Below are 26,768 nucleotides of genomic sequence, written 5' to 3'. Positions count from 1 at the left end.
GAACTGGGAGGAGGGGAGTTATGGGGGGGAAAAAAAGAGGAACAAATGTAATGATCTGAACAATAAAGATTTAATTAAAAAAAAAAGATGGTAGAACAATGGGTTAGCTACTTAGGGAAAAAAGTGAATACTAACTTGGCTCTTTACTTAAAAATAAATTAATGAATGAGAATGAAATAGCAAAAAATAATACTAGCAAAGTAATCTGTGTCCAATGCATAATGGCCTGATTGAGAGAAAAGGGTAGCTCCTGGACAAATTTCCAGAACTGTACAATGATGAAAATAGTGCATCTGAAGGCTTATGAGAGACACATTTCCAAAGTGACATTGAGCTAACTATTCAAGTCCTTGGTGAGACCAGTATGAGATGAGCCCTTGTCTACCTTCCCCATGCTGTATCCATGCCTAAAGCATAGACTAGCTTACAAGCAGGAGTTCAATGTTTGCTGAATAAATAATTCTATGTGTGCAGAAAGGTGGCGATATAGTATATCTAACCGTCATCAAGACAGGCACACAGACCGCATGAGAGGGAAGCCTCACCGCACAGCGTCCCTGGTCACATAACACACGAGAAAAGTTACTTTTTCTTCTTTCCTGAGCCTTCATGCATGGGCTCAGTCATGGGAATAGGCAGAGGACTTCACTAAACCTCACCAACAATCTCCTGGGGTGGCTGGGAAAACAGTGTTGGGGGAAGATAATGCATCAGGGTTTGGAGTCAGCAACATAGCTTAATCCTTGTCTCTGACATATGAGCAGTAAAGTCCCCTGCTCTGTGAATCTGACCAGCAGAGAAGGGGTGAAATAGGAATCCTAGCTGCTAGGCAAAATGATAGAATCTTGCCTCCTCTTGTTGAGTCCAAGAATGAGTCCAGTTGGTGGCATTTCATAGAATCAGAGCAGGGTGGAAGAGTATTCCACTGAAAACCGGGACATTCAAGTCAGATAAGCAAGCAAAGCTAAGAAGCCATATAGACCACAGTCTGAGAATCATTAAGGGAAATTTGGGGGGGGGGGGAAAGAGAGAGAGAGAGAGAGAGAGAGAGAGAGAGAGAGAGAGAGAGAGAGAGAGAGAAGAGAGGAAGAGATAGAAGGACAGAGAGAACAAACAAAATAGAGGAGCTGGAGTAAGATGTAGACATGACTTTAACATACATTAGTAGTATATTATCCAGGAAGACCTTGAATATATAAAAGACAATGAGTGCCGGGAGCCGGTCCATCCTTGCTGTTTCAAGGGACCTGGCATATATGGCATACGGTTCTTAATATGTTTGCTCACCTTCTTGGCGCTGTGTTTTAACCAAGGTCACCTCTCCGAGAAAGGTTGTTTCCCTAGGTAGAGATTTTCCCCTGAAGTTAGGGAGGGAATAAAACCCCTCAACTAAGTGCCAGGCGGGTACTTAATCACTTTAACTACGAACAATCATGCTTAAGCTACATAATCTTTACTCCCTGGAATGGAGATAAGAAACGCCCTAACCTTTGTAATAGAGATTGATAGGATTGAATCAACTGGTATAAATACAGATGTAACAAGACAGCAAGACACAGAAGTTAGAACACAGAACTCAGGAGACAGAACTTAGAACACAGAGCCAAGAAGACAGAACCTACACAGAACCTACAGACAGAAGAACTTCGCTGGAGAGAACATGGCAAGGGATCCTGGACTGAACCTGACTGCAGAGGTTGGCAAGAGAGCCTGACTAGAACCTGGTGACCGAACCTGGCTAGAGATCTCAGACAGAACCTGGCTGGAGATCCTGGACAAAGCCTGGCTGGAGAACCTAGCAAGAGAACATGAAAGCAGAACTTCTCTGGAGATCGAGACCAGAACTTGGCTGGAGATCCTGGCTAGGCTGCTGATCAACTGAATGCTGTCTCCGTGTCATTCCTTCTTCGCCGACTCCGTCCACACCTTTGGGGACCCCTGGACCCGTTGGGGTTGGACCCCAGCAAATGAGCTTTGGAATAACCACAACCCGGGTTTGAAACTACTATCTGAGTGAAGTTAGGCAGGTAACTTATTTATGTGAGCCTCAGTTTCCTTGTATATAAATATAATGAATTAACATCATTGTACTATTGAATGATGTAACACATAAAAAACATATGACAAGTAACTTTTCTCATGAGCCATAAATGCCAATATTTGCATAAGTATTAATAATGGATAGTCTTCTATATAGGCCTGTTAACTAGGAAAGGATAGCTGGGTGTGTCAGCCAAGCTTCAAGAATCAGAGAAAGAATGGATTCTCGACATGGAGATGAAATTATTCAGGGGTTTTCTGATTGATTCAATGAGCACTGAGTTACACAGGGGAGCTAGTAAAGCCAGAGACTCTGTCTGGAGTAGCTACCCAAGTTCCTGTGGTGAAGAATGAGAGGAGCATCCGTTACAGAGGATGGTGATTTTCTCTTGTTACACTGGCTGGTTGGTGAGCTGTGAGCAGAAGAGACTGGCAGGAGAACACCACTGGAGTCGTGCACTGTTGTGAGACGATGGCAGCCCCACACTGCTCTCTGCATCTTGGGACTCTTCTGTACATACTACTTGCTCACTACACTACCTCACCATCCCTGCCCCAACCAGCCTAGCCCCTGGCCCGTGCTGAGAAGCTGTTCTAGCTGGTGAGATCCTGGTTCTCCTTCAGAACCAATATTAGGCCCTGTGCAATATTCACAAGTTGTTGGAGCCAGATAGACGGAAAGTTTCTCTTTTTTCCTCCAACAACTAATTTTACCATTCTATGGTGGTTTATCCATTATAGTGGCAATTAGCATGCTATTTTATAATGATCTATTTCACTACTGTGTCCATTGCTAAACAGTGAACTATTTGAGGGCTGAGATGTTATCCTATTCGACTTAATTCCCCAGTAACTCTTGCAAAGAAAGGAGCTTTACCTCTTTCACTCCTGTGTTTACCTCTTGTAACTGCATAGCTTCATATCTTCCTCAACTTCAATATGCATACAGAAGAAGTTGCCAAGTTCCTTAATGAGCAAAGTCTTTACATTAAAAGCTGCTGTACTATCCTTACATGTACATTCTTTAAGCCACTTTCTCAATGTCTAAAATCAGTTGTCTGAGTCAAAACAAGTTTTGCTTTGCAGACCTAGCCATCTTGAGTTTGAGGTATGAAAGTGTGTGTGTGTGGAGGGGGTGGGGTGGGGCGGGGCGTGGGGGTGAATGGTAGCAGGAAGCTTTACTTAGTGCCGGGAGCCGGTCCATGCTTGCTGTTTCAAGGGACATGGCACATATGGCATACTTTTCTTAATATGTTTGCTCACCTTCTTGGCACTATGTGTTTTAACCAAGGTCACCTCTGAGAAAGGTTGTTTCCCCAGGTAGGGATTTTCCCCTGAAGTTAGGGAGGGAATAAAACCCCTTAACTAAGTGCCAGGCGGGTAATTAATCATTTTAACTACGAACAATCATGCTTAAGCTACATAATCTTTACTCCCTGGAATGGAGATAAGAAACGCCCTAACCTTTGGAATAGGGATTGATGGGATTGAATCAACTGGTATAAATACAGATGTAACAAGACAGAAAGAGACAGAGCTTAGAAGAGAATTCAGAAGACAGAACCTACACGGAGCCTGGAGACAGAAGAACTTCACTGGAGAGAACATGGCAAGGGATCCTGGACTGAACCTGACTATAGAACATGGCAAGAGAACCTGACTAGAACCTGGTGACTGGACCTGGCTGGAGAAGCTGGACAGAACCTGGCTGGAGATCTGAAGCAGAACCTCTCTGGAGATCGAGACCAGAACTTGGCTGGAGATCCTGGCTAGGCTGCTGATCAACTGAACGCTGTCTCCGTGTCATTCCTTCTTCGCTGACTCCGTCCACACCTTTGGGGACCCCTGGACCTGCTGGGGTTGGACCCCGGCAACTTAGGTCTTGATTCTACCTTGTTTTCTATAGTCCAATTTTACCAAAGGACACAGCATTGGGAAGTAATATGGGTAGTGAGAGACGAGTGACAAATAATAGTCCATCCTAGAGTTGTTGGCCAGGGCATCATGCTGAGAATTACATAAGAAACCAATTTGAGAGATTTTTCAAAGAAAAATATTTTCTCCAGCTGAAAGAATATGAGGGAGAACATTTCCACAATATATTCTCTGACATAAGTAACTTGTAAACTTCTTTACAAGTTTTATTTTAGGATACAATTACTTGATTAGGAATTTCTGGTGGGTGATATAGAAAAATTAGCCTTCATGTAACTTTGGGTAACACTCACCAGCAGTAGGCAGCAGGAAATGAAGTAGTAGATGAGATCCCACAGGAGAGCAGAAAGCCAGTAGGTGAGGATATAGACCCCACTCACAAACTGGATGTGCTTTGCCTTAGTGATTCTCTCAGTCACTGTCTGGAGGCCAAAGCTAGCGACTACAACAGCCATGCCAAATGCCAAATGTAATACTATATGTCTTCCTTCTGTAGGCCTACAAAGGATGAAATAAAAATTCAAATAAATGATGAAATAAAAGTAGAAAATGATGATTTTAGTAGCTATTTTCTTGTAATGGCCAAATTACAAGGGGATATATGAAGACTCATTTCAATAAAAGGAAAATGGTACGCACACTGCATGAGAAACATAAAGAGGGAGAGGCTGAGGATTGTTGGAGACTTTAATGGAAGCACTGGGGCCAGAGAGTGACATGAAGAGGATGTTGTCTAACACTGCCAGAGATGTTGTAGCTGAATGATATGCCTCATTATTGAACAGAATAGTCAACATTGTTTTGTTTTTTCCAACGTCAATGGAAAAGGCAATAATGGAGAAGTCATTAAACTTTTTAATTCTCAATATGTAATTTGTTACATGACCTAGAAAAAAGAAAGAAATTGGTCAGTGAGTCAACATGTAATAAATCACCTACTTCTTATATTGGAGAAGAAAGACCAAGCATTTTTTTTTCCTGTTCTTCTTCCAACTTCTCATAATGGTTACTTAAATTTTTTGTCTTGATTCTCAATAATTCTACCCCATTGTTACTCTCTACAATCTCACATTATACTCTACAACTTGGAAAAAACCAGTAGGATTCCAAGATGGCTGCAGAGTAGGTGGCAGCTATACTCACTTGACACCAGCCCCAGATTTATAAATTATAGAGCAATCAAACTTGAATAATCAACTGAAGACTAGCTGAACTAAAGTAGTATAACCAAGGATTTACAGAAGAAGCCACATAGAGACTGGTAAGAAGGGTACAGACACAGAAAGGGTTGGCCCTCTCACCTATATGCAGTGGCTGAGAAGCCAGGAAGATATCTATGCTGCAAAACTCCCTTGCCCCCAAGGAGCACGGGATCTCAACCTCATGCCAGGATGCTCAACCCAAAGCAACAGAGAGGGGAAGAGGACCCATCTAATAGTGAAAAATCAGTGGGTATTCAATTTGCCTGGGAGAGAAGGAGTCTGCTGAAAATCCAGACGCCATCTTTCAGGCATAAGCACTCCTATTATAGCACCAGCTTAGGGAGTGCATTGTCTGGTCCTCCAATGGCTGGTGAGGACACTCTGTCATGTCCAGGTCCTGTGGAGGGGTCTACAGAATGCATCCAGCAGTGAACTTTGGGGTGCTCTTTTTCTGGGGAGGCTCTTGATGGAGACTCAGAAAATGACTGAACTGTGTGACTTTGGAAAGGAGACCAGTTTCCCCCACCTCTAGCACACAGCTGGCACTGCCCACCCTGCAACATGTTGAATCACATGGCTGACCCTGTCTTGCTGAGTTCAGTTGCACAGGGAATCAGAGGGCCGTGCAGAGCTGGGCCTCCCAAAGCATGTCTCCTGGAAGGGCTTTTGTCCAGGAATCAAATGGGCAGGTGCTGGGTTGTGTGACTACATGATGGAGGAGCCACTCCTCTACCCCCTGCCATCTCAGCCTGCACTATCCTGGAAAGGGGAAAAAGAGCCTGGCCCCCCTCCAACAGGCTTGCAGGCACCACCCTCAATGGGAATATGCTCCTCCAACTCCCTGATTCCCTGCCCTGCTGAGCTCATTTCTAGGGGTTGGGGGAGAAGGGAGAGCTTCTGGGAGCTAGGACATTCATGGTGTGTGTCCCTCAGAAGATACTGACTGGAACCAGGAGGAAGGTGCTAGGCCCCCTCCTTTAGGATAGGTTGGCATCACCCCCAACAAAAGACTCTTTATTTGTACTCCTGAGCCAGGTGCCTCCACCCAGTGAGTTTGCTCCTGCAGAGGGGACAGCAGGTTGCATCCAACCTGAACCTGCAAGAAGTCTCTTCTGGGAAAGCTGAAGTTGGAGACTGGCAGAAGCTGAGTGGTTAGTGTCTAGAATAAGGTCCACATTCCTCTCATTGATGCCTGACCATATAACCTCCAATAAGGGCCCTCTAGCCCCATCTCCTGTACACAGTTGCTCTGTCTTACTGAGCTCACAACCTGTGAAGAGTCTGTGGCTTACAGCTACCCTGGGGTCATCCTACAGTCTTAATTCAAAAGGCTCTGGAGAAAGACCAGGCAACCTCTCGGTGAGGGGGAGTAGCTGACAGGTGAACCTTAGCATCAGATCTTTTATAGATCTGCCTCCAACTCTAAGCTGAAGGAAGTCAACCCTTGTACACAAAGGCCCATTAGATGGAGCCACAGTGAACAGTGTGGTATCTCCAGACAGGTAGCCCAAGGCCAGGTACCCACAACATCTTACATCAACCTATACCTGAACCCCACCCAAATGGACCCCAAACCAACAAAACTAGTGGTGGGCTTCAGACCAGATCAAGTTCAACCCAATTTACCATACAAGTTGCAAAACCAAAGGAAGATTGAGGCAGGTGCCAGACCCTGCTGGGAGCAACACAGACTTGAAGGGCAGTAACTTGTGCACAGGGATCGAGGTTTATCCTTATAGTCAGCCTGTCTGAGGGGTAAACCCCACCCACGAAAGGGCCAAAAGCATTAAAAGCTCAACTACAAGGAGAAACCAAGATGGCAGCATAGGTTAACGCTGGAGTTTGCTGCCTCGAACAACCACTTCAAAAATACAACTAAAAGACAGAACAGACATCACCCAGAACCACAGGAAGGCTGGCTGAGTGGAAGTTCTACAACTAGGAGGAAAGAGAAAAACATACCGAGACTCAGAGGAGGCGCAGTGCAGAAGTAAAATACTAAGGTGTGGAGTGGGCTGGCGGCTTAGGGCGCAGTTGTCTGTTTCAATCGGGTGGGAGTCTCAGACTCTGAGCTCCAGATCCGGGCGAGTATCTAGGGACCCAGACTCAAACAGGAGAAGCAGGACTGTCTGGCATCGGTCGGAACTCGAAGGCAGCTTTCTCTCTGAGGTTTGCAGCGGTTGCTGGGACTCGTAAGAGGCAGAGCCTCTGGGAACAGGACTGAGAGCAGCCATAACTGCTCGCTCCGCCTGCCCTGTTGATCCCCTGGGACCCGCCCCACCCAAGCCCTGCACATAGGCGTTGCTGGATAGCCTCAGGCAAAGGCTAGATTAGCACCACCCTAGAGATCCAGAACAGAAGTTCTCCCACTCCAGACACAGCTGATTCTCATAGCCAGTGGGCCTGGAGGTCAAATCCCCGCCAGTATTACCTACAACAATCAAGGCTTAACTACAATAAGACTGCGCACAAAGACCACAAGGGCATGCACCAAGAAAGCATAAAAAATGTGGAGACAAAGAAACATGACAGAAATGGAGGATATAGAGCTCAAAACCACACTTTTAAGGTCTTTCAATAAGTTTCTAGAAACTGCCGATAAACTTAATGAGATCTACAAGAAATCTAATGAGACCCTCGATGTTGTGATAAAGAACCAACTAGAAATTAAGCATACACTGACTGAAATAAAGAATATTATACAGACTCCCAACAGCAGACCAGATAAGTGCAAGAATCAAGTCAAAGATTTAAAATGCAAAGAAGCAAAAAACACCCAACCGGAAAAGCAAAATGAAAAAAGAATCCGAAAATACGAAGATAATGTAAGGAGCCTCTGGGACAGCTTCAAGCGTACCAACATCAGAATTATAGGGGTGCCAGAAGATGAGAGAGAGCAAGATATTGAAAACCTATTTGAAGAAATAATGACAGAAAACTTCCCCCACCTGGTGAAAGAAATAGACTTACAGGTCCAGGAAGCGCAGAGAACCCCAAACAAAAGGAATCCAAAGAGGACCACACCAAGACACATCATCATTAAAATGCCAAGAGAAAAAGACAAAGAGAGAATCTTAAAAGCAGCAAGAGAAAGAAACTCAGTTACCTACAAGGGAATACCCATACGGCTGTCAGCTGATTTCTCAACAGAAACTTTGCAGGCCAGAAGGGAGTGGCAAGAAATATTCAAAGTGATGAATACCAAGAACCTAAAACCAAGATTACTTTACTCAGAAAAGCTATCATTCAGAATTGAAGGTCAGATAAAGAGCTTCACAGATAAGAAAAAGCTAAAGGAGTTCATCACCACCAAACCAGTATTATATGAAACTAGGGGCCCGGTGCACGAAATTCGTGCACTGGGTGTGTGTGTCGGGGGTGGGGGGAGTGTCCCTCAGCCCAGCCTGCCCCCTCTCACATACTGGGAGCCCTCAGGCATTGACCCCCATCACCCTCCAATCACAGGATCGGCCCCTTGCCCAGGCCTGACGCCTCTGGCCTAGGCGTCTGGCCCGGGCAGCAGGGACCTGCAGTGGCAGCGGGGGGGGGGGGGGGGGAGGTTGGGCGCGATCGCGTGGGCTCTGTCCCTGCCCCTGCAGGACGCCTCTGGCTGAGGCATCCGGCCCGGGCAGCGGGGACCCACAGCTGCAGCGGCCCCGCGATCGTGGGCTTCGCTTTAGGCCCAGGCAAGGGGCCCCTAGCTCCCGGGACTGCCAGCTTCGACCATGCCCAGCTCCCATCGCTGGCTCCACCCCTACTTCCTGCTATCACTGGCCAGGGCGGAAAAGGCGCCTGATTCTCTGATCATGGCTGGGGGGCAGGGCAAAGGCGACCTTGGGGCCGCCTTTGCCCTGCCCCCCAGCTCTTAGCTCCCCCCTGGGTTTCCGATCACTGTCAGTGGCAGGGGGCTTCTTCCTGCTTTCCCTTTCGCCTCCCTGCATTGTGCCTACATATGCAAATTAACCGCCATCTTGTTGGCAGTTAACTGCCAATCTTAGTTGGCAGTTAATTTGCATATAGCCCTGATTAGCCAATGAAAAGGATATCGTCGTACGCCAATTACCATTTTTCTCTTTTATTAGATAGGATGGTGGAAGGTATCCTTTAAGAAGAGGAAGAAGAAGAAAAAGGTAAGGATACAAATTATGAACAACAAATACGCATCTATCAACAAGTGAATCTAAGAATCAAGTGAATAAATAATCTGATGAACAGAATGAACTGGTGATTATAATAGAATCAGGGACATAGAAAGGGAATGAACTGACTATTCTTGGGGGGGAAAGGGGTGTGGGAGATGCGGGAAGAGACTGGACAAAAATCATGCACTTACGGATGAGGACAGTGGGTGGGGAGTGAGGGCGGAGGGTGGGGTGGGAACTGGGAGGAGGGGAGTTATGGGGGGAAAAAAAGAGGAACAAATGTAATAATCTGAACAATAAAGATTTAATTAAAAAAAAAAAAAGGTCGACTATAAGAGAAGGGTACACATAACCCACAAAAAACATTCCTGGAACACAGAGCTCAGGTGATTTCAAAGATTGTGCCAACTGAGCCCAAAGCCATCCTAACAAGTTTGAGAGTCATAGAAGATCTATCTAATATACAGACACAAAATGGGGAGACATAGAAATATGCTTCAAATGAAAGATCAAGAGAAATACTCCTAAAATAATTACATAAAATGAAAGTAACCAAATTACCAGATGAAAAATTTAAAACAATGGTTATACAGTGGGAATATTGTGGCAGAGTAGGTGAAAGCAACACACCTTCTCCCTGCATCAAACTTGAGTTAGAGCTATAAAATGTAGAGCAATTAACTCGAATGAACAACAGGAGGACACTTGAACAAGAATATTATATCCAAGGTTGAAATAAAGAAGCTACATAGAGACTGGTAAGAATGGTAGACACACAGAAACGGTGGATCCCTGCACTCAGGGGCTGTGGCTGTGAAGCCAGAGAAATACTGTGGATGCCAAAGCCCCCCCTTGGAGGAGAGTGGGGTCTCAATCCCAGCTGGGACCTCCAACCCAGAAGACCAGGGCCAAGAAGAAGAGCCTGCATAACATTTGACAGCAAAAATAAATGGGGATTTTGTCCACTGAAAAGAGGAGGCAGTCTGCTTGAATCCCTGGTGACCTCCTTCAGGGCTAATGCACAAGGACTCGCTCTTGGACACTCACCCAGAGCTCTGGTAGAGGGAAAGAGACTTGGGGCATATGAAAGTCATAAAGAGAAGATCTGAGTGGCATAGCTCTGGAGACTAGAAGGTGGCTTCGGAGGGTCCCAGTCCTGAGCCAAATCCCACACTGCCCTTGGGTGCCATCTCCCAGGTTCCAGCATTTCTTGCAGTACCAGTCGGAGAAAGTGCACTAATCCTGTTCTCCAAATACTGGTTACACCACCCTGCCAAGCTCAAGTCCCACATAGAGAACTCTTGGCTGTACCCAAGGGGGATCTGAAGTGCATTCTTTTTCTGATCAAACTATGGGTAGTCTCAGATAAGCATTGAACGCAGTGGCTTGGGAATAGATGGAGGGCAGCAGCGGACCTGGGGGGAAGCACACACTGCAAGCCTCCATTCAGGATCTCTGGTGGGGCACCACAAAGCTAGATGGTGAGAGGCTAGCTCCCCTCTCTAGGGATGGCCAAGGAGGGCCTGCACCACCCCCAACAAAGGCCTGTCTGTATTTGACTCCCCAAATTTGCTGGTGCTGCTGGCCAAGTGCAGTCCCACAGGGGGAAGGAAGTGCAAATCAAAACTGGGACATCTGGAGTCACCATATGAAGAACACCATATCTGACATGAAGGATACACTGGAGGGGCTCAGCCTGTGTGGCTTGGTGGTTGAACATTGACCTATGTACCAGAAGGTCACGGTTCGATTCCTGGTTAGGGCACATGCCTGGGTTGTGGGCTTGATCCCCCATGTGGGACATGCAGTAGGCAGCCAATCAATGATTCTCTCTCACCACTGATGTTTCTACCTCTCTCTCCCTCTCCCTTCTTCTTCAAAATCAATAAAAATATATTTAAAAAGAATACACTGGAGGGGAGAACCAAGATGGTGGTGTAGTTAAATGCCTGTACTCGCCATCTCCCACAACCACATTGAAATTACAACCAAAATACAGAACAACCATCATTCATAACTGCCTGAAAGTCAGCTGAATGGAAATCTTACAACCAGAGAAGCATAAGAAAGCACCTTGAGCCTGGTAGGAGGAGGGGAGGCACTGAATGGGCTGGTCTGACACCTATGAGTGACATTTTTTTAATTGGGAGGGAGACTGTCACTGAGAAGGCCCACCCATGAGAAGCAAGAGGTCCTAGCCCCACACCAAACCCCCAACCCAGGCTCCCAGAGCTGGGAAAAGCAGTCCCTGTAACTATAGGCTGTAAAAACCAGGCCAGATTGTGGCCAAGGGACAGGAAGACGGCTGGAATCCCAGGTGTTCTTCTTATATGACAGGTGCACAAACTTACACAGTCCCACTTTCTTCGAGCTCCAGCACCAGGTGATCCAGACACATATGGGGAGAAACTGGATTGTCTGGCATTGGGGCAGAAATTCGGGGGTAGCTTTCTCCCAGAAGAGGGTGCTCACAGGGGTCATTGTTCCTGTGCTGGGACCTTCATTATCCCAGGGCTGACTGGTAGCCACATTTGAGTCTACATCAGCCTGAAGAACCCTGTTTGCTCAGCCCTGGGGATTTCCTGAGACCCTGGCCCATCCAATTTGCAGCTCCACCCAAGCTTTTTGTGGCTGCTTTTCCATATGAATGACCTGTCTTAACTTAGGCTTCAGACTTTTCTAAAAATGTCAATTTACCATACACTGGTGACAGTGTGCCCCAAACCTATCAATGAAAGGCCCAAGACCCAATTAGCACCAGCCTGTCTTGCTTCACAGCTAGGCCTCACTTGGGCACCTCTAAGCCTAATACAAATAGCAAGTAGCAGTTGTCTGCAGATCCCACTGTAGCTCCAAATGGGTGGCCATGGGCATTGGCTGACTTTGTACCTCCTTGGTACCACTTGGCCCTAGAGCCAGTGCACCTGGTAGAAAGCTTCAGATCATACCAGATTATAACTCTACACATCCACAAGTGACACACTCAAGAGGTAGACTCAGTGAACAACCAAAAGCCCCACTGAAGCAAGTCCTACTCCATAAGGGTGTTTCCTGCATAGTAGCTCTCCCACTGTCCTCACAGCAAATTTGCCTGGAGGTCAATTCCTCCCAGTTACACCAACAGTAATCAAGTCTCAATTACAAGACTGTGCACACAGCCCACACAGGGGCATACCTAGAGTGCCCAGCTCAGATGACTGGGGAGGCTGAGCCACTTGGCTCTACAGGACACCTATTACACAATGCCGCTATACCAATTCCAAGAGACATAGCAGCTCTATCTAATACATAAAAACAAACACAGGGAAGCAGCCAAAATGTGGAGACAAAAACACACAATAACAACAACAACAACAACAATAACAAAACATGTCAGAAATGAAAGCAAGCAAACTACTGGACACAGAATTTAAAACCATTGTTGTAAGGTTACTCAAGGATCTCCATGAGACTTTCAAGGATCTTAGTGAGAATGTCAAAGACATGAAAAAGGACCAGTCAGAAATTAAGCATACACTAACTGAAATAATAGGTATTCAATAGTAGAGTAGAGGATTCAGAGAATCAAATCGATGATTTGGAATATGAGGAAGCATAAAACACCCAATCAGAAGAGCAAAAAGAAAAAGAATCCAAAAATATGAAGATAGTGTAAGCAGCCTCTGGGAGAACATTCCATTATGGGTGTGCCAGAAGGAGATGAGAGAGAGAAAAATATTGAAAACCTATTTGAAGAAATAATGTCAGAAAACATCCCCTATCTGGTGAAAGAAATATACTTACAAGTCCAGGAAGCACAGAGAGAGTCCCAAAGAAGAGAAACCCAAAGAGGTCCACACCAAGACACATCCTAATTAAAATGCCAAAGGTTAAAGACAAAGAGAGAAACTTAAAAGCAGGAAGAGAAAAGCAGCTAGTTACCTACAAGGGAGTGCCCATCTGATGTCAGCTGATTTCTCAACAGAAACTTTGCAGGCCAGAAAAAGTGGCAAGAAATATTCAAAGTGATGAAAAGCAAGAACCTACAACCAAGATTACCCAGCAAAGCTCTCATTTAGAATTGTGGGTCAGATAAAGAACTTCACAAACAAAAAAAGCTAACGAAGTTCACCACCACCAAACCAGTATTACAGGAAATATTGGAGGGTATTCTTTAAGAAGAGGAAGAAGATGATGATTATGAAAAAGAAGAAGGAGAAGCAGAAGAAATAAAGTGGCAACAAATATATATCTATTAACAATTGAATCTAAAAATCCAAACAAATGAACCAGAAATCTAATGAACAAAATAAACTGGTGAATAAAATAGAGTCAATGGCATGCAACAGATTGATGAATCTCAGAGGGAAGGGAGGAAGGGGTGCAAGATCTTACCTATGGACACAGACAGGAGAGTGGTGAAGGCTTGGGGTGGTACAAGAACTGGGGGTGCAGTCTGGGAGGAGGTAGGGGGACATCTGTAATACTCTCAACAATAAATATTAAAAAACATATTCAATGCATTTTTATTAGTAATATGTCTGAGAAAAATAAAGTGCAAAACTATATAAAAAAAAGAGAATACATTGGAAGGAATTAAAGTAGGTTGGAGGAAGTGGAGGCTCAACTCAGCAATTTGAAAGACCAGGTAAATAAAACCACGCAGACAGAGCAATAAAAAGAAAAAAAGAATAGAAAAGAAGTATAATAGTTTAAGAGAACTCTGGGACAACGTGAAATGTAACAACTTCTACATCATAAGGGTAACAGGAGAAGAAAGTGAGCAAGGAACAGAGAACCTATTTGAAAAAATAATCATAGAAGGCTTCCCAAACCTGCTGAAAGAAAAAGTTACACAAATTCAGGAAGCAGAGTTCCAATCAAGAGGAACCCCAAGAGACCCACACCAAGACACATCATAATTAAAATGGTCAAAGTTAATGCAAAGAGAGAATCCTAAAGGCAGCAAGAGAGAAAAACAGAGTTAGTTACCTACAAGGGAGCCACCATAAGGCTGTTGGATGATTTCTCAAAAGAAAATTTGCAGTCCAGGAGTGAATGGCATGAAGGATTTAAAGTAATGAAAAGCAAGAAACCTGCAAATAAGACTCCTCTATCCAGCAAAGTTATAATTTAAAATGGAAGGTGAAATAAAGAGCTTCCCGGATAAAAGAAGGCTAAAGGAATTTAGTAGCACCAAACCAGCATTCCAAGGAATGCTGAAAGGACTGCTTTAAGAAGAAGAAGAAATAGAGAAAGGAACATAGACATAAAGAAAAAATGGTATTAAATAAGTACATATTAATAATAATCTTAAATGTAAATGGATTAAAGGCTATAGTCAAAAGACATAGGGTAGCTGAATGGAAAAATAAACATAACCCATATATATGCTGTTTACCAGAGAACCACTGCAGAACAAAAGATTCACACAGGCTAAAAGTGAAGAGATGGAAAAAATTCATGCAAATGGAAACAAAACAAAAAACTGGTGTATCAATAACTTCTGACAAAATAGACTTCAAAACAAAGACCATAAAATAGACAAAGAAGGTCACTACATAATATTAAAGGGAATGATCCAACAAGAGGTTATAACCCTATAAACAGATACATTAAATAAAAAAGCACTTAAATATATAAAGCCATTCTTGGTGGAGTTTAAGGGGTGCAATCAATAGTAACACAGTCATAGTAGGGGAATTTAACACCCCACTGTCATCACTGGATAGATTTTCTAGACAAAAAATCAACAAGGAATCAGAGACTTTAAATGACACACTAGATCTAATGAGTTTAATACATTTTATACCAAAGTTGCAGAATATACATTCTTCTCAAGTGAACATGTAACAATCTCAAAGATAGAACAGACGTTAGGACACAAAATAAGTCTTTACATGTTCTGGAAGATTGAAATCATGTCAAGCATCTTCTCAGATCACAATGACATGAAATTAGAAATCAACAATAATGAAAATACCCCCCCCCCCCAAATTCAAACACCTAGAAGTTAAATAGCATGTTAGTAAGCAATGAGTAGATTACCAAAGAAATCAAGGAAGAAATAAAAAAAAACTTCCTGTAAAGAAATGAAGATGAACATCCAACAACCCAAAAATCTATGGGACACAGCTAAAGCAGCCGTGAGAAGAAAGTAGTGCTACAGGCCTACCTCAAGAAACAATATAAAGCTCTAATAAACTATCTAATACTACAGCTGAAAGAATTAGAAAGAGAACAGCAAGAAAAGCAGGGAGGATGTAGAAGGAAGGAAATTGTAAAGATCAGAGCAGCAATAAATGACATAGAGAATTAAAAAAATACAAAAGATAAAGGAAACCAAGAGCTGGTTCTTTGAAAAGATAAATAAGATTGATTAACCTTTAACCAGACTCACCAAGAAACCAAAGAGAGAGGACCCAAATAAACAAAATCAGAAATGAAAGAGGGAAGGATCCCAACATGGCGGCCAGCAGGACAGCAGTGAGGGAAAGACTGTGAGTAAAGAAGTGAGAAGGGAGTGTATGGACATGTGTGGTATGTGTGTAGGTGAGGGAGGGACAGTCAGATCTTGCAGGAGTTTCAGGGACTTGTGGATTAGGATCTCCTGGATAGGGAGTGCCTGGTATTGCCGTGGCACTTCTAGGCCAGGTGTGGCTCAGGTGTGGAGCCCACGCCATCTTGTAGAGGGAGCAGTGGAGGCCAGGAGTGCAGCCACATCAATACCCAGACTGGCCTTGAACACCACTCTGAACCCAAACCGTGAGCCACTCACCATGCATAACTCAGGAGGGACCACTGCCACATCCCTGCAGTAAGTGGCACCCTACCTCGCTGCTGGCTCCCAGATGTACTCACTCAGTGACTGAAGGCCAGAGAGACCTCTTGCACCTCCCCTCCCCAGCTGGGCTCCTGGACCCTGAGATCCCAGATCCTGCATTCCCAGACCCCGCTTGGTAAGTGCAAGGCAGAGGGACCCCACCCCACTCCCTTCCCATCCCCTGGGATCATGCCAACTGTGAGTGGGAGACACCCGCCCAGCATCCCGCCCCAAGGGCCTCACCAATGGTGTGAGCCACGGACCCCCAGCCTGGACCCGGCCCAGCCCCAAGGATCACATGAATGATGCATGCCAGGACACCTGGCACAGCACCCTGTCCTTCTCAAGGGCCGTGCCTATGATGTGAGTCAGGATGTACCCAGGCCAGCCCCAAGGACCATTCCCATGGTGCTAGCCAAGGATACCCGACATGGCCCCTTGTCCAGGACTTGGCAGACTGGGCAAACTAGAGGGTTATAGGATACCACCCTGTTATTGGTGCTGGGGCTGTGCAGTGAATTTCATGCTAGAGGGCTCTGGGACCCCACAGTGAGTTGCACACCAGAACTGTGCATGTGTACACCTTCAGTGGGAAACTGAGGGACCAGATCTGTGGAGGAAGGGAATACAACTCAGAGAAGACACAATAAAGGCTTGAGACTCAAGGCAGACCCAGCCTCTGGCCTAAGGAGTCCTGGACCATTGGACCACTAAGAGCTTTAACTTCTTGGATTTCAAGCAGGTTGTCCAGGGCCAGAAGTGTCAGCAAGTCACATTACATAGAAAAAAAATACAAGGGGACAGCAAAAATGGGGAGATAAAGAAACAATACCCATAGGAAAGAAAAGGAGGAACTGTCAGAAAGGGAACTAAATGAAATGGAGGCAAGCAATTTGTCAAAGAAAATTCAGAATACTGGTTATAAAGATGCTCAAACATCTGGATGGGAAATTCACCAACATGGGTAAGAACCGAGAGGAAAGATGGCAGCATAGGTAAACACCGGAGATTTCTGCCTCGCACAACCACTTCAAAAATACAACTAAAAGACGGAACAGACATCACCCAGAACCACAGGAAGGCTGGCTGAGGGGAAATTCTACAACTAGAAGGAAAGAGAAAAACATACCGAGACTCAGAGGAGGCGCAGTGCAGAAGTAAAATACAAAGGTGCGGAGGTGCGTGCGGAGCGGGCTGGCGGCTGAGGGCGCAGTTGTCTGTTTCAATCGGGTGGGAGTCTCAGGCTCTGAGCTCCAGTTCTGGGCGAGTCTCTGGGGACCGAGACTCAAACGGGAGAAGCAGGACTGTCTGGCATCGGTCAGAACTCGAAGGCAGCTTTCTCTCCGAGGTTTGCAGCGGTTGCTGGGACTCGTAAGAGGCAGAGCCTCTGGGAACAGGACTGAGAGCAGCCATAACTGCTCGCTCCGCCTGCCCTGTTGATCCCCTGGGACCGGCCCCACCCAAGCCCTGCACAGAGGCATTTGTGGGATAGCCTCAGGCAAAGGCTAGATTAGCACCTCCCTAGAGGACAGAAGTTCTCCCACTACAGACACAGCTGATTCTCAAAGCCAGTTGGCCTGGAGGTCAAATACCCCCAGTATTACCTACAACAATCAAGGCTTAACTACAACAAGACTGCACACAAAGACCACAAGGGGGTGCACCAAGAAAGCATAAAAAAATGCGAAGACAAAGAAACAGGACACAAATGACAGAAATGGAGGATATAGAGTTCAAAACCACACTTTTAATGTCTCTCAAGAACTGTCTAGAAGCCGCTGATAAATTTAGTAAGGCCCTCAAAAAGACTGGTGAGACCGCCGATAAATGTAGTGAGATCCTCAAGTAATCTAATGAAACCCTCGATGTTGTGATAAAGAACCAACTAGAAATTAAGCATACACTGACTGAAATAAAGAATATTATACAGACTCCCAACAGCAGACCAGATAAGTGCAAGAATCAAGTCAAAGATTTAAAATGCAAAGAAGCAAAAAACACCCAACCGGAAAAGCAAAATGAAAAAAGAATCCGAAAATATGAGGATAGTGTAAGGAGTCTCTGGGACAGCTTCAAGCGTACCAACATCAGAATTATAGGGGTGCCAGAAGATGAGAGAGAGCAAGATATTGAAAACCTATTTGAAGAAATAATGACAGAAAACTTCCCCCACCTGGTGAAAGAAATAGACTTACAGGTCCAGGAAGCGCAGAGAACCCCAAACAAAAGGAATCCAAAGAGGACCACACCAAGACACATCATCATCATTAAAATGCCAAGAGAAAAAGACAAAGAGAGAATCTTAAAAGCAGCAAGAGAAAGAAACTCAGTTACCTACAAGGGAATACCCATACGGCTGTCAGCTGATTTCTCAACAGAAACTTTGCAGGGAGTGGCAAGAAATATTCAAAGTGATGAATACCAAGAACCTTCAACCAAGATTACTTTATCCAGCAAAGCTATCATTCAGAATTGAAGGTCAGATAAAGAGCTTCACAGATAAGAAAAAGCTAAAGGAGTTCATCACCACCAAACCAGTATTATATGAAATGGTGAAAGGTATCCTTTAAGAAGAGGAAGAAGAAGAAAAAGGTAAGGATACAAATTATGAACAACAAATACGCATCTATCAACAAGTGAATCTAAGAATCAAGTGAATAAATAATCTGATGAACAGAATGAACTGGTGATTATAATAGAATCAGGGACATAGAAAGGGAATGGACTGACTATTCTTGGGGTGGGGGGGAAGGGGTCTGGGAGATGCGGGAAGAGACTGGACAAAAATCGTGCACCCATGGATGAGGACAGTGGATGGGGAGTGAGGGAGGAGGGTGGGGTGGGAACTGGGTGGAGGGGAGTCATGGGGGGCGGGAAAGAGAGAGGAACATATGTAATAATCTGAACAATAAGCATTTAATTAAAAAAAAGAATCGAGAGGAAATGAAGAATGACATAGCTGCAATAAAGAACAGAGTGGAAGGTTTCAATAGTAGACTAGAAGAAGCTGAGGACTGAATCAGAAAGTTAGAAGACAGGGTAGAAAAAACCCCCCAATCTGAACAGAAATTGGAAAAAAACAATTAAAAAGAAGCAGGAGAGTTTAAGGGAGCTTTGGGACAATATGAAATGAAGCAACATCAGCGTAATAGGGGTTCCAAAAGGAGTAGAAGCTGAGCAAGGAATAGAAAAACTATTTGAAGAAATAATGACAGAAAACTTCCCTGGCATGGGGGTTGGGGATGGGGCAGTGGAGTCACACAAGTACAGAGAGTCCCAAACAAATATGAACCCAAAAAGACCCACACAAAGGCACATCGTATTTACAACAGTAAATGTTAATGACAAAGAAAGAAAATTAAGACCTGTAAGAGAGAGACAGAATGTTACCTATAAAGAATCTCCCATTAGACTATCAAATGATTTCTCAACAAAAACACATCAGGCCTGAAGAGAATGGAATGAAATATGCAAAGTAATGAAAAGCAAGGGACTGAATCCAAGAATACTCTATCCAGGAAAGCTATCATTCAAAATTGAAGGTGAAATCAGGAGCTTCACAGAGAAAAACAGGCTAAGGGAGTTTATTACCACCAAACCAGCAATGCAGGAAATACTACAGGTACTAGTGTAAAAAAATATGAATAGAAAGAGAAGGAGAAACAGAGACATAAAGGATAAAAATGGCAACAGAAAAGTACTTATCAATAATAACCTTAAATGTAAATGCATTAAATACTTCAATCAAAAGACATGGGGTGGCTGAATGGATAAGAAAATATGACCCATATATATGCTGTCTGCAAGAGACACACATAAGAACAAAGGACTCATACAGACAGAAAGTGAAGGGATGGGAAAAATTTTTCCAGGCAAATGGAAATGAAAAAAATGCTGGGGTAGCAATACTTATACCTGACAGAATAGACCTCAAAGTGAAGCCCATAACAAGAGATAATGAAGGCTACTTCATAATACTAAAAGATTGATACAACAAGAGGATATAACTCTGGTAAACACATATGCACCCAATACAGGAGCACCCAAATACATAAAAAAGAAACTCCTGGAAGATATCAAGGGAGAGATCAACAGCAATACAATAATAGTAGCAGACTTTAATACCCAATTGACATCACTGGATAAATCTTCTAGACAAAAAATCAACAAAGAAGCAGGAAGGCTGGGGTGGACTGGCGGGGGATAGAGGGGAGGTAAGAGATCAACCGAAGGACTTGTATGTATACATATAAGCATAACCAATGGACGCAAGACACTGGGGCGGGGGGTGTGAGGCCATGTGCCGGGGGTTAGGGGAGGCTGGGGGAAAGTCAATGGGGAAAAAAAGGAGACATATATACTACTAATTGTAATACTTTAAACAATAAAAAAAATTAACAAAGAAAAATTAAACCTAAACTACTCACTAGATCATATGGAACTAATTGATATCTTTAGAACATTTTACCTCAAAGCCATATAATATACATTCTTCTCAAGTGCACATGGGGTATTTTCAAAGATAGACCACATATGAGGACAATAGCTAAGTCTCTTCAAATTCAAAAAGATTGAAATAATAGCAAGCATGTTCTCAGATCACAATGGCATCAGATTAGAAATCAAATACAGTAAAAACACTAAAAAACAATAAAATGCATGGAATATAAGTAGCACGCTATTAAACAATTATTGGGTTACAAAAGATCAAAGAAAAAATAAAAAATATCCTGGAAACAAATGACAATGAAAACACAACAATCCAAAATTGATGGAACACAGTAAAAACAATCCTGAGTTCATAGCACTCGAGGCCTACCTCAAAAAACAAGAAAAACTGGTAAGTTATCTAACCCTAAAACTTAAAGAATTAAAAAGAGAGCGACAAGAAAAGCCCAGAGTAATTGGAAAGGAAGGAAATTATAAAGATCAGAGAAGAAATAAATAACATAGAGACAAACAACAACAAAAAACCAATTCAGAAGATCAAAAGAACCAAGAGCTGGTTCTTGGGAAAGAATAAACAAGATTGATGAACTTCTAGCAGGCTCACCAAGAAGAAAAGAAAGAGGACTCAAATAAACAAAATCAGAAATGAAAGAGGTGAAGTAACAAACAGTGGGGAGGAGGGGGATGAGTGAGATCAACCAAAGTACTTGTATCTATATAAGCATAACCAATGGACACAGACAATAGGTGGGACACAATCAATGCCTGGGCTGGGGGCAGGGTGGGCTGGGAGAGGACAGTGGGGGAAAAGTGGACATATATAACACCTTCAACAATAAAGAATTAAAAATAAGAAGTACAAATTAGCAGGTACAGAATAGTCATGGGAATGTAAAGTACAGCATAGGAAATATAGTAAACTAGAGGCCCAGTTCACGAAATTCATGCACAGGTATGGTCCCTAGACCTGACCTGCGATCAGGGCCATCTTCCCTGGCTGCCCACAGCCGGCCCCACGCTCTGCCCTTGGTTCCCCATTCACTATCAGGTGATTGGTGCCTGACGGCTGGGGGAAGGGACTGAGAGGTCAGCTGTTCCTGCCTGCTCGCAGGCCCCACCCCCAATGTGGGTCGCCCTCTGTGTGTGGCCTGGCGCCACCCATTCCCTGCCACCCATCCCCATTCTTCTTTTGCCATCAGGCGATTGGAGCCTACCAGCTGGGGAAAGGGACCAAGAGGTGGTCAGTGCACCTCAATAGTGACTGGTCCAGAGGTCTTCTGGTTCTTCTGTCTTTAGGGTTAATTTGCATATTACCCTTTTCTTATATAGGACTAGAGGCCTGGTGCACGGGTGGGAACCAGCTGGCCTGCCCTGATAGGGGCCTCAGATCCAGTGGGTGGTCTCTGCTGGGGCGGGGATAGCCTTGGCAAGGGGATGCGGGAAGTTTGTAGGCTGGCCATGCCCCTGATCTGGGTGGGAGTCCCCGCTGGGAGGGCAAGGCTAGCCTGGGTAAAAGGCCGCTGGCGGTTTGCAGGCTGGCCATGCTCCCAATCGGGGTGGGGGTTTCTGCTGGGGGTCAAGGCTGGCCTGGGTGAGGGGCTACAGTGTTCTGGTCTCTGGTCATGACAGCGTTAAGGTTGCTGGCTTTCTATATCCTATATAACAAAGAGGTGATATGCAAATTAACCCTCGCAAGATGGCTGCCTATGACCAGGCTGGCAGGGAGGTTAGTGAGGGACAACCAAAGGACTGAACAAGCAGGCAGTGTGGGGCAACCAGGCCTGCAGGGGGTTTAGTGAGGGATGATCAAATGACTGAACAGCAGGCTGCATGGGGCGACCAGGCTGGCGGGGAGGCTGTGAGGGGTGACCAGGCCAGCAGGGAGGGGGCAGTTGGGGGCAACCTGGCTGGCAGTGGGGGGCAGTTAGGGGAGACCAAGCCGGGGGGGGGCAGTTAGGGGCAATCAGGCTTGCACACAGAGGCAGTGAGGAGTGATTGGGCAGGCAGGCAGGTGAGTGATTATGAGCCAGTGGTCCAGGATTGTGAGAGGGATGTCTGACTGCTGGTCAGACAGCCGGACATCCCCTGACCCCCCAGATTGGAGAGGGTGCAGGCTGGGCTGAGGGCACCCCCCCCCCGCCAGCCCCTGTGCATGAATTTCGTGCACTGGGCCTCTAGTATATAGATAATATTATAATTTCTTTGTATGGTGTTAGATGGTACTAGATTTATTGGGATGATCACTTTGTCTGGGTTGCTGTGCACCTGAAACTATACTGTACCTCAACTCTAATAGAAAAATAAAAATATTAAAAATAAAAATAAAATGAAAATATATCAATACAACTGTATGAACAATATAAAAATAAATGAAATGAAAGAGGCATTATAACAACTGACACCCAGAAATATAAAGGATTGTAAGAAAATACTATGAACAACTATATGCCAACAAACTGGACAACATGGGTGAAATGGGGAAATTTCTAGAAACATGTTCCAAAACTCAATTAGAAAGAATCATAAAATTGGAATAGGCTAATAACAACTAATAAAATTGAAAAAGTAATAAAAAACTCCCAGCACACAAAAGTCCTGGACCAGATGGGTTTACAATTGAATTTTGCTAAAAATTGCAAGAATTAACTTCCATTCTCCTCAAACTGTTCCAGAAAATTCAAAGGGATGGAAAACTCCCAAGCTACTTTTGTGAGGCCAGCATTATCCTAACCCCAAAACACTACAAAGAAAAAATTCTAGGCCAACAATTCTGATGAACATAGATGCTAAAATCCTCAACAACATTAGCAAATCATATCCAGCAATATATTAAAAAGCTTGTATACCATGACCAAGGGGGATTTATTCCAGGAATGCAAGGCTGATATAATATTTGCAAATCAATAAGTGTGATGTATCACATAAACAAAATTAAGGATAATGATTACATGATCATCTCAATGGACATAAAAAGCATTAGACAATATCCAGCACCCATTTTTGATAAAAACTCTCAGGAAAGTGGGAATAGAGGAAACGTACCTCAACATAACAAAAGCCATATATGACAAACCTACAGCCAATATCATGCTCAAATGGCAAAAACTAAAAACTTTTCCCTTAAGAATAGGAACAAGACAAATCTGTGTACTTGCACCACTCTTATTCAACATAGAACTGGAAATATTAGCCACAGCAATCTGGTAAGAAGAAAAAAGAAAAGGCATCCAAATTGGAAAGGAGGAAGTAAAACTGTCATTACTGTTGATAGTATTACAGGTCTCTCCAGTTCCCACCCCTATCCCCCTTTCTCTCCTCCCAGTCCATACCCATTCCTCTAGGTCTTCACCACCCTATTGCCTGTGTCCATGGGATATACCTATCTACACTAATAAAAGAGAAACATGGTAATTGGCGTACGACCGCTACCCTTTTCATTGGCTAATCAGCGAGATATGCAAATTAACTGTCAGCCAAGATGGCGGCCGGCAGCCAGGCAGCTTGAAACTAACATGAGGCTTGCTTGCTTCAGTGACGGAGGAAACCAACGTTCCCCGCCTGCGGCTGCAGGCCTCTGAGCGGGCAGTTTAAGAAACATTGTAACAAATACCGCCGGACTTCAGCCAGCAGATTCGCAACATTGTAAGCAAAGGCCAGAAACCTACTTTCAGCCGCGGAGGCCTAAGAGCTGGAGCCAAGCCTCAAAGTAAAGCTGGCCCCCCAAAAAAAAAAAAAAAAAGGAGTGGTTGGGAACTTCAGTCACTCCCAGCCTGAAAACAGCCCTCAGCCCCTCACCCAGACTGGCCAGGCACCCCAGTGGGGACCCCCACCCTGATCCAGGACACCCTTCAGGGCAAACCAGCCGGCCCCACCTATGCACCAGGCCTCTACCCTATATAGTAAAGGGGTAATATGCCTCCCGGCACCGGGATCAGCGTGACAGGGGGCAGCGCCCAAACCCCCTGATCGCCCTTCGGCTCTGTGTGTGACAGGGGGCGGGGCCCCAACCCCCTGAGCAGCCCTGCTCTGTGCCTGATAGGGGGGAGTTCCCCAACCCCCCCCCCCCACCACGGGCCCTGCTCTGTGTGTGACGGGGTAGAGCCATAACCTCCCCATCGGCCCTGCCCTGAGTGTGAGAGTGGCGGCTCCCCAACCCCCTGATCGGCCCTGCTCTGTGTGTGACGGGGGCAGCGCCCCAACCCCCTGATTGGCCCTGCTCTGTGCGTGATGGGGTGGTGCCGCAACCTCCCCATCAACCCTGCCTTGAGTGTGACAGGGGACAGTGCCCCAACCCCCCAATTGGCCCTACCCTGAGCATGACTGAGGGTGGCATCACAACCTCCCAATCTGCCCTGCTCTGTGCATGATGGGGCGGCGCCCCAACTCCCTAATCGGCCCTGCTCTGAGCCCCACCAGGGGCTGCACCTAGGGATTGGGCCTGCCCTCTGCCACCCGGGAGCAGGCCTAAGCCAGCAGGTCGTTATCTCCCAAGGGGTCCCAGACTGCGAGAGGGCACAGGCTGGGTTGAGGGACCCCCCTCCCCCCCGAGTGCACAAATTTTTGTGCACCGGGCCTCTAGTATGTATATAAATTCTTTCGTTTATCTCTTCTCGTCCCCCTACCCCAACATCAAGCTATGTCAGTCTGTTCCATACCTCCTTGTTTTGGGTCTTATTTTATTGGTAAATTCATTTTGTTCATTAGATTCCACAAATAAGTGAAATCATGTGATATTTGTCTTTCTCAGATTGGCTTATTTCACTTAGTGTGATATTCTCCGGGTTCAACCATGCTGCCCTAAAGGGTAAGATATCCTTTTTTTTTTTTTTTTTTTTTTTTTTTTACAGTTGCATAGTATTCCATTATGTGAATGTCCCACAGCTATTTTATTTCTTCATGTACTGATGGGCACTTGGGCTGTTTCCAAATCTTAGCTATCCTATATAAAAGCCTAATATGCTAAATGTCTAGTCATCTGGTCATCCGTTCAACCAAAGTGTAATCTACATATATAAAAGCAAAGTGTCCCCTCAGGAGTTCGACTGACCGGGAGTTCGATTGCTCACTATGACCTGCACTGACCACCAGGAGGCAGCATGGAACGAAGGAAGGCCCTGGTAGGCAGATGGCAGCTGGGAAAGGGAGGCCCCAGCTAGCAGCCGGCAGCCACTAGGGAACTGAACCATGCACAAATTTTGTGCACTGGGCCTCTAGTATGCTAATGATATGCTAAGGCTGCTCAACCGCTCACTATGACATGCACTGACCACCAGGGGCAGAAAGTCAACTGGTCGACCAGTCGCTATGATGTGCACTGACCACTGGGGGAACATTCTCAACACAGGAGCTTGTCCCCTGGTGGTCAGTGTGCTCTCACAGGAAAGCACCGCTCAGCCAGAAGCCAGGCTCATGGCTGGTGAGCACAGTGGTGGTGGCAGGAGCCTCTCCCACCTCTGCAGTAGTGCTAAGGATGTCCGACTAATGGCTTAGGCCCGCTCCCCAGGGATGAATTAATTATAACAATGGTCAGTTGTTATAAGCCATTAGCCAGACATCCTTCGAGGGCTCCCGAACTGCGAGAGGGTGCAGGCCAGGCGGAGAAACCCCCTGAGTGCATGAATTTCATGCACTGGGCCTCTAGTTGTAAATAATGCTGCTGTGAACATAGGGGTGGGTGCATATATGCTTTCTGATTGGTACTTTGGGATTTTTAGTACATATTCCCAGAAGTGGGATTGCTGGGGCAACAGAAATTTCATTTTTAATTTTTTTTTTTTTTAAGGAAACTCCATACTGTTTACCACAGTGGCTGTACCAATCTACATTCCCACCAAAAGTGAGCTAGTGTTCCCTTTTCTCCACATCCTTGCCAGCACTTTTTGTTTGTTGATTTTTTTATGATAGCCATTCTGACAGGTGTGAGGTGATATCTCATTGTGGTTTTAATTTGCATTCCTCTGATTAGTGACTTTGAGCATTTTTTCATATGTCTCTTGACCATTTGTATGTCCACTTTGGAGAAATGTCTATTCATTTCCATTTGTTTCAATCTTCCTCTGCTTCTTTTTTCAATATCCTATTCTTTTTCAATTGAAGTTCTTTTACCTCCTTGGTTAAGTTTATACCTAGGTATCCTTTTTTCTTTTTCTCTTTTGGTTGCAATGGTAAATGGGATTTTTTTTTTAGTTTCTCTTTCTG

General features: G+C 44.9%; 1 protein-coding gene across 1 annotated transcript in view; it reads right to left on the bottom strand.

The window, feature by feature from the left end:
• The window catches only part of LOC132232635 (phospholipid-transporting ATPase ABCA3-like), a 323,040-nt gene that overhangs the window by 52,036 nt on the left and 244,236 nt on the right, over positions 1–26,768 (bottom strand). The window contains exons 19-20 of the mRNA XM_059692030.1: positions 4,615–4,861; positions 4,269–4,473 (exon numbers count right to left, since the gene is read on the bottom strand). Coding sequence (XP_059548013.1) covers positions 4,269–4,473; positions 4,615–4,861 — 452 coding nt within the window. The remainder of the gene's footprint in view (positions 1–4,268; positions 4,474–4,614; positions 4,862–26,768) is intronic.

Source organism: Myotis daubentonii, chromosome 4, assembly GCF_963259705.1.
Source record: "Myotis daubentonii chromosome 4, mMyoDau2.1, whole genome shotgun sequence".
NCBI classification, from domain to species: Eukaryota; Metazoa; Chordata; class Mammalia; order Chiroptera; family Vespertilionidae; genus Myotis; species Myotis daubentonii.
The sequence above is the reverse complement of the archived record's forward strand: the minus strand, read 5'-3'. Positions and strand labels throughout refer to the sequence as shown.